The 13690-nt window shown below is 43.5% G+C and overlaps 1 protein-coding gene across 2 annotated transcripts in view; it reads right to left on the reverse strand.

The window, feature by feature from the left end:
* PPM1D (protein phosphatase, Mg2+/Mn2+ dependent 1D) overlaps positions 1–12624 on the reverse strand; it is a 54274-nt gene extending 41650 nt beyond the window's left edge. Inside the window, exon 1 of one of the 2 annotated variants that reach the window (XM_027087303.1) lies at positions 11927–12624. In XM_027087303.1, the coding sequence (XP_026943104.1) occupies positions 11927–12398 (472 nt within the window). In that variant the 5' untranslated portion in view covers positions 12399–12624. The remainder of the gene's footprint in view (positions 1–11926) is intronic. The other variant, XM_027087304.1, reaches the window with a different exon arrangement.
* Positions 12625–13690: the final 1066 nt, after the last annotated feature.

A 13690-nucleotide genomic window follows, 5' to 3' on the forward strand; every position in this document is an offset into this window, starting at 1 on the left:
AAGACCCAGTGCAGCCAAAAATAAATAAATAAAATAAATTGAAAAAAAATCATTGTTATTAAAAAAAGTGATTTATGTACTTTTTTTCCCCCCGCTTTGGCCATGCCACACGGCATGTGGCATCTTAGTTCCCCCATCAGGGATTGAACCGGTGCCCCCTGCAGTGGAAGCGCGGAGTCCTTTTTTTCCTTAATTTTTTATTATTATTATTATTATTTGCTGGGTGGGGGGGCTGCGTTGGGTCTTCGCTGCTGTGTGCGGGCATTCTCTATTTGTGGCGAGAGGGGGCTACTCTAAGTTGCGGTGCACAGCCTCCTCATTGCGGTGGCTTCTCTTGTCGTGGAGCACAGGCTCTAGGTGCACAGGCTTCAGTAGTTGCGGCTCGCAGGCTCTAGAGCGCGGGCTCAGTAGTTGTGGCGCACGGGCTTAGTTGCTCCGTGGCATGTGAGATCTTCCTGGACCAGGGCTTGAACCCGTGTCTCCAGCATTGGCAGGCAGATTCTTTTTTTTTCCTAAATAGATTTTATTTATTTATTTGTTTGTTTGTTTGTTTATTTATTTATTGCTTGCTTGCTTGCTTGATTGGCTGTGTTGGGTCTTCGTTGCTGTGTGCGGGCTTTCTTTAGTGGCGGCGAGCCAGGGCTTCTCATTGCGAGGGCTTCGCATTGCGAGGGCTTCTCTTGTTGCAGAGCACAGCTCCAGGCGCCCAGGCTTCAGTAGTTATGGCATGTGGGCTTCAGTAGTTGTGGCTCACGGGCTCTAGAGCGCAGGCTTAGTAGTTGTGACGCACCGGCTTAGTTGCTCCGCGGCATGTGGGATCTCCCCAGACCAGGTCTCAAACCCGTGTCCCCTGCGCTGGCAGGCGGATTCTTAACCACTGCGCCACCAAGGAAGCCTGGAAGCGCGGAGCCTTAACCACTGGACCACCAGGGAATTCCCTGTATGTTCTTTTTTTTTTATATTATTCTTTTCCATTATAGGTTATTACAAGATATTGAATATATTCCCTGTGCTATACAGTAAATCCTTATTGTTTGTCTATTTTATATATGGTACACTAAAATCTTTTAAACACATTTTACTGACTCTTCTCTCTAGGCAAGAAATACTAAGGGAAGAGGCTGCAATGAAAATGGGCTCCCTGATCTCTGTGGATAGGAGAACCTGAGGTGACAGAGATCAGATAGGAGCAGTTAATTACCTAAAGAAAATCTGGTACAGTTACCTCACTGACAACAGGGCAGAAGAAAAATTGGATCTGCAGAATGGTCTTTCACAGAAAACAAAACAAAAAACAAAAAGAAAATCTTACACGTTTAAAGAATTGTTAACCTTCTTCAAAGTGATATGTGGCCATTTTCACATGTAGCTATACACCAAGGAAAAAGAAATACCCACAACATTGAGTAACTACTGAACGATGGCTCTAAGATAATAATTCTGGGGCTACAAAACACAGCCACAGTCCACTGATAAGACATAAGGCTCATGGAGGTCAGGTACTAAATAGGACTTTCAATCCAGTCCACCTCAGAACCAATGGAATCCCAAACCTATGCCACAGCTAGTTTGGTCCCCAAATAACCTCAGCAACTAATAGCTTCCCAATATAGCTCTTCATTGATTGGTCGAAAGCCTATTAGGGTAGAAAAGGCCAAGTGCAAGACCACCAATGATACTCTCTTCCAAAACAGAAAATTAAAAGCGTTATCACACCTCTCAAAGCATAACAAAGATTGGTGTCACCATTAAAACAGAAGCTGAGGTGGTGATCCGATATATTCCAGTCTATAACTTGACCACTGCAAAAGTCTGATAGCTCTTGGAAAATGACAGGGAATTATAATCAAATGGTGATTCCAAATGCTGCTGCCAAGTTTCTGATTTAGTCTCTGTACTGAAACAAATAAATATAGCCTGGTATGCATCCAGCAGCAGGGCTCTGGTGAAACTGCTACCTAGATTCCTGGAGGTATCCAAGGTTTCTGATCTGAGACCTGCTTCTTCAGGTTTACTTTTTTTTTTTTCCCTAGGAATAATCCAAAGAATTTTTTTCTTGAACCAACAGAAAGCAAACTGCCAACAAAATATACCGTCACTCCCAAATATTATTATAGTATCTAATTCCTACAATACACCATGAAAATCAGGAAATTACATTAATACCATACAACCATCTAATCCATATATCTCATGCAAATTACATCAACTATACTAACAATATTTTTTATAGTAAAAGAATAAAATTCAGGATCCCTTGTTATATTTACTTATCATGTATCTTTATTTATCTTTATTCTCTTCCAATCTGGAACAATTCCTCAGTGTTTCCTTGATGCTTTTTAGTACTTGGCCAGTCATTTCAAGAATGTCTCACAGTTTGGGTTTGTTTCATATTTCCTCCTGTTTGTAATCAGATTACACATTTTTGGCAGGAATATCACAGAAGTATTAAATATGATCTTCTCCCTGCAGGCAGTATACAATTTCAATTTGTCCCGTTAAAAGTGATGATACTCTTGATCACTTGATTAAGGTTCTGTCTACCAGGTTTCCCCCTATAATCCTTTTCCTTTTGTAATTAATAAGTGTGCATGAGGAGATTATCTGAGACGACATAAATATCCTTGGAGTGGGTTGAGTGGTGCCCCCCCAACTTCAATAAAAGATATGCTCACCCACAACCTCTGAATGTGACCTTATTTGGGAAAAGGATCTTTGCAGATGTAATTAGGTTAAAGATCTTAAGAAGAGATCACCCTGGATTAGAGTGGGCCCTAAGTCCAAAGACAAGTGTCCTTAAAAGAGAAGAGCAAGGGGGCTTCCCTGGTGGCGCAGTGGTTGGGAGTCCGCCTGCCGATGCGGGGGATGCGGGTTCGTGCCCCGGTCCGGGAGGATCCCACGTGCCACGGAGCGGCTGGGCCCGTGGGCCGTGGCCGCTGGGCCTGTGCGTCCGGAGCCTGTGCTCCGCGGCGGGAGAGGCCGCAGCAGTGAGAGGCCCGCGTACCAAAAAAAAAAAAAAAAGAAAAAAAAAAGAGAAGAGCAGGGGAGAAGACACAGAGGAGGCAATACAAAGACAGTGGAGACTGGGTGATGCATCTACAAGCCAAGAAATGACAAGGATTGCTGCCAGCCACCAGAAGCTAGGGGAGAGCATGGAACAGATCCTCCCTCAGAACCTCCAAAAAGGAATCAATCCTCCTGACACCTGGATTTCAGACTTCTGGCCTCCAGAACCATGAGAGAATAAATTCCTGTGGTTTTAAGCCACCCAATTTGTGCTAATTTGTTACAGCACCTCTAGGAAAGTAATATAGCTGTTCCTCAAAGTTTTACCTACTAGTTGTAACATTTATTGATGTTTCTTGGCTGAATCAACTATTATGATGGTTACCAAATGAGATTTTCGAGTTCTATCATTCCTTCTACATTTAAAAAAATATATGGATTTGTTTATTTGGCTGCACTGGGTCTTAGTTGTGGCATGCAGGATCTTTTAGTTGCAGCATGCATGTGGGATCTAGTTCCCTGACCAGGGATCAAACCCAGGCCCCCATGCATTGGGAGCGTGGAGTCTCAACCGCTCTACCACCAGGGAAGTCCCCATTCCTTCTACATTTATTAGTGGACTTCTGTAAAGAAAAGCTTTACAACACAGCTTTATTTGTAATAGCCAAAAGCTGTAGACAATCCAAATGCCCATCAATAGGTGAATGGAGGGCTTCCCTGGTGGCGCAGTGGTTACGAATCCGCCTGTCAATGCAGGGGACATGGGTTCGAGCCCTGGTCCAGGAAGATCCCACATGCCGTGGAGCAGCTAAGCCTGTGCACCACAGCTACTAAGCCTGTGCTCTAGAGCCCGCGAGCCACAAATACTGAGCCCATGTGCCACAACCACTGAAGCCCGTGCACCTAGAGCCTGTGCTCCACAAGAGAAGCCACCACAGTGAGAAGCCCGCACACAGCAACGAAGAGTAGGCCCCGCTCACTGCAACTAGAGAAAGCCCGTGTGGAGCAACGAAGACCCAACGCAGCCTAAATATATATATATATATATATATATATATATATATATATGTATATGTGTGTGTGTGTGTGTGTGTGTGTGTGTACATATATATATATAAAAAATAGGTGAATGGATAAACAAATTGTGGTACATCTAGACAACCGCATACTACTCAGTAATAAAAAAAGGAATGAACTATCGATATATGCAACAACATGTAGCAGAGATTATCTAATACTGATTGAAAGTAATGACTGATTAACAAAAATGGAAAAAACTGGTACTTGATAAATATGGCAAACTCATTCGGAACATGTGATGTGCGAGAGGGTGAAGGTCCTTGACGGTAAAAACTGAGAAATATCAAACTACAATAAAGATACAGGTTTAAAATTCTACGATTTAACAAAGGTTTTCTTCCAGTTTAGTTCTATCTGGCTTTCCCTGTCTTTCCCTTTACCCCTTCCACCCCTCTTCTGCATTTGTCTGTCTCCGTCTCTGTCTTTAAACTTAAGAGAATGAAAACTATGTGCCAAAACCAGAACCAACAATTTAGGTTAGGACCAGCTTCTTCATAATTCATTCATTTGGCCATATTCTTTTAAGTAGATGCTCTGATTTTCATTTGAACAAATTAAAAAAACAAAACGTCCCATATTTCATCTTCCTTTACAAATACTGTGGCAAATTTCCTGTAATCACATCAGAGATCACACTACATTTATTTCAAGAGTATGTCGTTATCTTTCTAATGGCTCTTTTGATAACATAAGTCAATGAACTTTGGCTCAGTGGAATAAAAGCTGCATGTTGTTCACTATCTTCTCTGAACTATCAAAAGAAAAGGATAATAAGAACATTATTTCAAATGAATAAACCTAAAGAAGCACACACAAACTTTGAAACATTATTTCTTAGAAGGCAAGCATAACACAAGAACGGTAAATCCAGACATAAGAAAATACATAAATCACACACATACTGTAACTTAAGATCAAGAAGTAATAAAAATATGAAAAAAAATACTTTTAAAAAAGGATATGTTGGGAATTCCCTGGCAGTCCAGTGGTTAGGACTCCCCGCTTCCACTGCTAGGGGTCCAGGTTCTATCCCTGGTCAGGGAGCTAAGATCCCACAAGCCGCATGGCACGGCCAAAAAAAACCCCAAAAGGATATACTCACATACTCTCTCACTCTATGCTATATTTATCAAATCCCCTGGCCTCAAGACAAAAATAAGTCATATAAAAATTTTTGGATAAATTAAGTTTTCCTTTTTTATTTGGCAAGAGTACACAAGCACTAGAACAAAGCTAGAGAGGTCAAGCTCAATGTTAATTAAATAAATCAAGAAGGGCTTAGGGGACTTCCCTGGTGGTCCAGTGGTTAAGACTCTGCGCTCCCCATCTCAATACATAAGGCAAATACTAACAGCCATAAAAGGGGAAATTGACGGTAACACAATCATAGTAGGCGACTTTAACACCCCACTTTCACCAATGGACAGATCATCCCAAATGAAAATAAATAAGGAAACACAAGTGTTAAATGATACATTAAACAAGATGGACTTAATTGATATTTATAGGACATTCCATCAATAAACAACAGAATATACATTTTTCTCAAGTGCTCATGGAACATTCTCCAGGAGAGATCATATCTTGGGTCACAAATCTAGCCTTGGTAAATTTAAGAAAATTGAAATCGTATCAAGGATCTTTTGCGACCACAACGCTATGAGACTAGATATCAATTACAGGAAAAGATCTGTAAAAAATACAAACACATGGAGGCTAAACAATACACTACTTAATAACGAAGTGATCACTGAGGAAATCAAAAAATACCTAGAAACAAATGACAATGGAGATATGATGACCCAAAACCTATAGGATGCAGCAAAAGCAGTTCTAAGAGGGAAGTTTATAGCAATACAGTCCTACCTTAAAAAACAGGAAACAGCTCAAATAAAAAACCTAACCTTGCATCTAAAGCAATTAGAGAAAGAAGAACAAAAAAACCCCAAAGTTAACAGAGGAAAGAAATCATAAAGATCAGATCAGAAATAAATGAAAAAGAAATGAAGGAAACGATAGCAAAGATCAATAAAACTAAAAGCTGGTTCTTTGAGAAGATAAACAAAATTGATAAACCATTAGCCAGACTCATCAAGAAAAAAAGGGAGAACACTCAAATCAATAGAATTAGAAATGAAAAAGGAGAAGTAACAACTGACACTGCAAAAATACAAAAGATCATGAGAGATTACTACAAGCAACTCTATGCCAATAAAATGGGCAACCTGGAAGAAATGGACAAATTCTTAGAAAAGCACAACCTGCCGAGACTGAACCAGGAAGAAACAGAAAATATGAACAGACCAATCACAAGCACTGAAATTGAAACTGTGATTAAAAATCTTCCAGCAAACAAAAGCCCAGGACCAGATGGCTTCACAGGGGAATTCTATCAAACATTCAGAGAAGAGCTAACACCTATCCTTCTCAAACTCTTCCAAAATACAGCAGAGGGAGGAACCCTCCTAAACTCATTCTACGAGGCCACCATCACTCTGATACCAAAACCAGACAAAGATGTCACAAAGAAAGAAAACTACAGGCCAATATCACTGATGAACACAGATGCAAAAATCCTCAACAAAATACCAGTCAACAGAATTCAACCGCACATTAAAAGGATCATACACCACGATCAAGTGGGGTTTATCCCAGGAATGCAAGGATTCTTCAATATACACAAATCAATCAATGTGATACACCATATTAACAAATTGAAGGAGAAAAACCATATGATCATCTCAATAGATGTAGAGAAAGCTTTCGACAAAATTCAACACCCATTTATGATAAAAACCCTGCAGAAAGTAGGCATAGAGGGAACTTTCCTCAACATAATAAAGGCCATATATGACAAACCTGCAGCCAACATCGTCCTCAATGGTGAAAAACTGAAACCATTTCCACTAAGATCAGGAACAAGACAAGGTTGCCCACTCTCACCACTCTTATTCAACATACTTTTGGACGTTCTCGCCACAGCAATCAGAGAAGAAAAAGAAATAAAAGGAATCCAATTCGGAAAAGAAGTAAAGCTGTCACTGTTTGCAGATGACATGATACTATACATACAGAATCCTAAAGCTGCCACCAGAAAACTACTAGAGCTAATCAATGAATTTGGTAAAGTAGCAGGATAAAAAATTAATGCACAGCAATCTCTGGCATTTTTATACACTAATGATGAAAAATCTGAAAGTGAAATTAAGAAAACACTCCCATTTACCACTGCAACAAAAAGAATAAAATATCTAGGAATAAACCTACCTAAGGAGACAAAAGACCTGTATGCAGAAAATGATAAGACACTGATGAAAGAAATTAAAGATGATACAAATAGATGGAGAGATATACCATGTTCTTGGATTGGAAGAATCAACATTGTGAAAATGACTCTACTACCCAAAGTAATCTACAGATTCAGTGCAATCCCTATCAAACTACCACTGGCATTTATCACAGAACTAGAACAAAAAATTTCACAATTTGTATGGCAACACAAAAGACCCCGAATAGCCAAAGCAATCTTGAGAAAGAAAAACAGAGCTGGAGGAATCAGGCTCCCTGATTTCAGACTATACTACAAAGCTACAGTAATCAAGACAGTATGGTACTGGCACAGAAACAGAAATATAGATCAATGGGACAGGATAGAAAGCCCAGAGATAAACCCACACACATATGGTCACCTTATCTTTGATAAAGGAGGCAAGAATATACAGTGGAGAAAAGACAGTCTTCAATAAGTGGTGCTGGGGTGGGGCTTCCCTGGTGGCGCAGTGGTTGAGAGTCTGCCTGCCGATGCAGGGGACACGGGTTTGTGCCCCGGTCCGGGAAGATCCCACATGCCGCAGAGCAGCTGGGCCCGTGAGAAATGGCCGCTGGGCCTGCGCATCTGGAGCCTGTGCTCCGCAACGGGAGAGGCCACAACAGTGAGTGCCCCGCATACCGCAAAAAAAAAAAAAAAAAGGCAAACCAGTTTAACTTAAGAATATCCTTGATGGGCTTCCCTGGTGGCACAGTGGTTGAGAATTTGCCTGCCAATGCAGGGGATACGGGTTCGAGCCCTGGTCTGGGAGGACCCCACATGCCGTGGAGCAACTGGGCCCATGAGCCACAACTACTGAGCCTGTGCCTCTGGAGTCTGTGCCCCACAACAAGAGAGGCCACGATAGTGAAAGGCCCGTGCACCGCGATAAAGAGTGGCCCCCGCTTGCTGCAACTGGAGAAAGCCCTCGCACAGAAACGAAGACCCAACACAGCCAAAAATAAATAAATAAATAAATTTAAAAAATAATATCCTTGATGATGCAATAAAAATTAATTTTATTAAACTCCCACCCATGAATACATGTCTTTTTAACATTCTGTAAGACAAGAAGAGAAGCATGAATAATAGACTTCTGTTACATACTAGGGCTGTATAGAGGAAAAGCACTTGTGATTGTGTGAGTTATGAAATGAAGTAGCCACAATTTTCACAGACCATCATTTTTACTTGAAAGACTGATAAAATGGGTTAATAAGACTTGGGCAGGGAGTTCCCTGATGGCCTAGTGGTTAGGATTCTGGCCTTTCACTGCCGTGTCCCTTGGTCGGGAAACTGAGATCTTGCAAGCAACATGGCGTGGCCAAAAAAAAAAAATAAGAAGATGACTTGGCCATTTAGTGTACATTTTCTTCAAAATGAACAAAGTGAGTTTTTCATTTCAAGAGAAACAACTGACAGTATTTGTTGCCAGTGATAAATTTCTAACTGCTGCTTAAGACCTCTTATTTATTTATTTATTTAGGCCGTAGTAACATGTGGCATATGGGATCTTAGTTCCCCCACCAGGGATCAAACTCACATGCCCTGCATTGGACTGCCAGTGAAATCCCAAAACCTCGTATTTTAGAATATGTGTGTCCACTACAATGAACTTGATAACTTCCCAACCTTAAGATTTTTCTGAAGAGATTAGTGATATTAACAAATGTGGATACTTTAATATTGTATAATGAAATGCATCAATACTTGGAAGAGCCGCGTAATTCAGTGAACCATTATTTTCCAAATGACTAATGCACCATGTCACAAAATCACACATAGGTAAAAAATTGATTCAAAGTGCAAGAGAGACCAATGGCTCTTAATGTAAAAATAGAAAAGTTCATTGATGAGGTTTCAGATTCTATTTTGACTACTCTTAAGAAACTATCACTTCGGTATAGAATATCCACAACTATCTGAAAAGACAAACTATTCCTCCCTTTTCCTACTATATATGTGTGTGAGACTGCCTTTCCTTTACATACTTCACCAGAAAACATAGCATAACAGACTGAATGCAGAGGCAGAGATGAGAATATTTCTTATTTCAATATTTATTTGGGGGAAAAACTGATTTTTCACTTAAAAATGTCAACATACAATAAGTTTATTTTTAATAGATTAATAAATATTTTTTAAATTTCTCAGTTCTAACTTCTCAAACAGTAAATATGATAGATGTAGCCCACATAAACAAAAGCTGTTTAGGACCCTAAATCATTTTTGAGTACAAAGGGTTCTGAGAGCAAAAAGTTTGAGAACCACTACAATAACCAAATGAGAATTACAAAAGTGGAAACTTGACACGGAGTTTCCTGTGTCAAGACTTCCATATACTCAGCATACTCTTTTTTTTTTTTTAATTCAAGTTTTGATGATGGAGTACGAGGTTAACTGTGCAACAAAGCAAACTTTAACATTTGGTGTATAAATCTTGGTTCAAAAAGTACATATATGTCAAAAAACATATACATTCACATTTAACAGCATGGTTTCTGCTTTATTAAAAATATGTTCAATGGGCTTCCCTGGTGGTGCAGTGGTTAAGAATCCGCCTGCCAACGCAGGAGACATGGGCTCGAGCCCTGGTCTGGGAGGATCCCACATGCCGCGGAGCAACTAAGCCCGTGAGCCACAACTACCAAGCCTGCACTCTAGAGCCCGCGAGCCACAACTACAGAGCCCACGAGCCACAACTGCTGAGCCCACGTGCCACAACTACTGAAGCCCGCGCGCCTAGAGCCCGTGCTCAGCAACAAGAGATGCCACTGCTGTGAGAAGCCTGTGCACCACGACGAAGAGTAGCCCCCGCTCAGCGCAACTAGAGAAAGCCTGCGTGCAGCAACAAAGACCCAACGCAGCCAAAAATAAAAATAAATAAATTTACTTTAAAAAAATATATGTTCAAGTAACAGGGTTTATACTTTATCCTTTTAGTGAAAACATACGGCAAATTCACCTTGCCCCAAGTGTGCTGCAAAATAAACAGGACTCTAAATCGTTCTTTGTGTCTAATCTTCCTCTATCTTGTCTTGCTGTCCACTCCTACTTGCCCTGCAAGCAATGAAATGACAAATTTCTGGAATATACTCCTGGTGCTTTCAGCTGTGCTCTGCCTACACAAAAACAAAACAAATCCATAATAGGGACCTCTGGGATTGGATGGAAAAACGCCTCCCACCGGTGGACTGGTTGTTCTATGAGTCAATCAAATAATTCCTGGCAGAAAGCCAGGCAAATAGAAAACAGACTTTGAAAGAAGCTACTCTACAACTCTATGACAATACCTTTTTAAAATGTTCTGTATTTGACCAACCTTTACACTCTTCTCTACGTCTCTGTCCCTCTGCTGAAAATAAAGCAACACTATTCTTCCATAAACCACAGGACTTTTAAAACGACAGAAGTAGTATTACCTTTTCTCTAAAAAAAAGATTCAGACCATTCATTCACAGCAATGGGTAAGCAATTATAACTCTGTATGATAACATATGTTGGGTACAGGAACATAGTCTGCTTTAGAGAACACTTAAATCTTAGATGAAACTACAACTACACCAAATTTTTAGAAATGAAGGTCTCTCCTTTTGGCACATCAGTAATTCCTTACCTCTTGCTACCTTGACGGGCAGCTACAATTTGCAGGTACTTTTAACTAGGAACTGTGGAGAACGACCTGACAGCAATTAGCTAAGGCAACTACCAAAGGGCGGGGTGGGGGGGGGGGGGGGGGGGGGGGAAGCGCACTCTTAAAAAGCCCTAGCTGAATTTAACACAGCGCCTTAACCCGGCCAGTTTAAGCGGTAGGAACGCATTCTGCGCTTTCGTTTTTCATAAGCCGTACAAGCATAAAGATCTTAGAAACATTTCATGACCACCACAGCGAATTCCTTCCAAGACTTTAAGTCGCTAGCTGATAACTTTTTAGACTTTCTGAATTATCCAACAGCTTACTCCAACCACCAGCCACCCAGGATCAATTCTGGAGGACTGACACCACCAGTAGGAGGCAACCGACAGGGACAAGTCCTTCAAGAGCAAAATTATGACAGATCGGAAGGAAACACTCTAATTTTTGCCGTCTTGTCTACAGCCATACCACCCTGAACGCACCCGATCTCGTCTAATTTTTGCCACCTCCCGCTTCCTTCGCCTGTCCCAGATAGCAACGTGTCTTCAGTGCATCTTTTGGCCAAAATCTGGCTCCAGGTTTCAAACACGTTTCCGCTGGCGGCCGCCAAAGTGAAGTCTCGAAGGGAGAGGACTGCTCCCCATTGATCCTTGGGGCGGGAGGGAAGTAAAGCGAGGAGCGTTTGAAGGGAGACAACAATCCTATCCTTCCCAAAGCCACTTTGTTTGCCCGCACCTCCACCGTGGAAAGAGCGCTGAGACCCAGAAAAGTCTTCCCTCCCATCGACTGACACTGAGAGCGCTCTCCGTGCTGGGGGACCACGGGACTGGCGCTATAAAAGGCCCCAAACTGCCTGAAAAAGAGGCGGGCGCCAAACAAGCCGAGGAACTTACCCAGTTTCTTCCACATGGCGAGATGACAAGCGAGGAAGCCTTTGCGGATGGCAGCGCACACCTTCGCCGGCTCGGAAGAAGTGAAGCCCTTCTGCTTCTTGATGAAACCCCACAAGTGCTCCCGGGCAAACTGTGCCGCCTCCCGCCCGCCGTGCCCGTCGCACACGGCGAAAAAGGCCACCGAGGAACGGCGGCGGCAGCAGCAGCCGGGAGCCGGCGAGGCCCCGGCGTCCGGCGGCGCGTCGCGAGCCTCTCGGGCTGCCACCGCCGGGCCTTTCCCCGAGATTTCGCCGCCAGGAAGAGCCAGCGGTGACCGCTGCGGGGGCAACGGCTGAGAGAGAGACCGCCGCGGCGAGGGCTCTTCTTCAGCCGTGGGCTCGGGCTCCACCACGATCTGAGTAACGTCCTCCATGTACTTCCTCCCGCCCTGGTCTGAGAAGACGCTCACTCCCAGAGAGTACAGCCCCGCCATGGCAGGCTGGCCGAGATCCCGCCGGTCCCACGCAGCCCGCCGAATGCGGCGGCGGGATACACACTCGGCGCTCGCCGGCTAACTATTGTTTATCTTCGACTACGCAGAGAAGGGGGAGGGAGCGGTCCCGGAGGTGGGGGGGGCGCACGATGTCGAGACTTGTCCGCCAGAGCTGGGCAGAAGCGCTAGGGGGAAAGGAGCAGACCAGCTGCGTCTGCGCAATGCGCCTCCGCCGGCTGCCCGCGCCCACCACACAAATCAGACGTTCTTCCCGGCTTACGTCACTCGGCTCTCTGGGCCCGACCAATCCGGAGTCGAGTTGGAGCGAACCCGCCCTCCGCCCTCAACCCTCGCTCCTCCCCGCAACGGCCGCCCTCAACCCTCGCTCCTCCCCGCAACGGCCGCCCTCCCTCCTCCCGCCGTGGGCGCAGGGCCCGCGCGCGACCTGGCTGGCTTTCGCTTTGCAGTGGGTGTTTTCGCCCTCCCACTTTTCGGCGGGTGCTAAACGCTTATCTACCAATTTGATGTCACCTTTTTGCTCAATCCCGGGGATCATGATGCAGTCTGCTGCCCTGGGCGTTCCGCTGCTCGCCTCGTGTGGGCTTGGGCCTCCCACGAGTGTAGAGAATCTGGGAGGAAAGACCTTCATTTCTTGAAGTTAAATGGCGGGAAACCTCACTTCGGAAGGTGGTTTGCGAACAGGCTGGAAAAAGCATGCCACAGCTGAACTGGATTTCGGTGGGATGGATCCGACCGGGAGTTGAGAGAGCAAATCCAGTTTGTGTTAAGAAAACTTGGGAAATTTCCACTGTCGGCTGCACAGTCTCGTTTCATATACCTGGGTATGTCGGAGACTTAAAAGGCTTAACTGTTTTTTTAAACATCTTTTCAGCTTTTGTTAAAAGTAGTACTTTTTCCGACGAGCCCTGGGTGCAGCACTTTCCTCCTTAGGCGGGATCAGAAAATAGCTTACAAAAACTACCCAGCGCTCCAGTGCTCCAACAGTTCGGTTATCTTCTGTCTTCCTCCAGTAGGTTACAGTCTAAACCTTTGCACGGACTTCAACGGCATTAAAATAAGCCTCAGAGTGGGCAGATTGGTATGTTCTCAACAGCACACGTTCTTGTCGTGAATCAAAGTTCACTCTTCCAGTTTTGGGCCACATCACCATCAGCTCTTCTGGGTGCCCTTTCCTCTACAGCCTTGGAGTTATTTTCAAAAGGAATGATACTAGTTCTGAACTGGGAATGGGGAAAATGTTCATTTTTTTCACATGTGACAAGAAATACAAA

Source organism: Aethalodelphis obliquidens, unplaced genomic scaffold, assembly GCF_003676395.1.
Source record: "Aethalodelphis obliquidens isolate GAN/ISIS:26980383/991018 unplaced genomic scaffold, ASM367639v1 scaffold58, whole genome shotgun sequence".
NCBI lineage: Eukaryota > Metazoa > Chordata > Mammalia > Artiodactyla > Delphinidae > Aethalodelphis > Aethalodelphis obliquidens.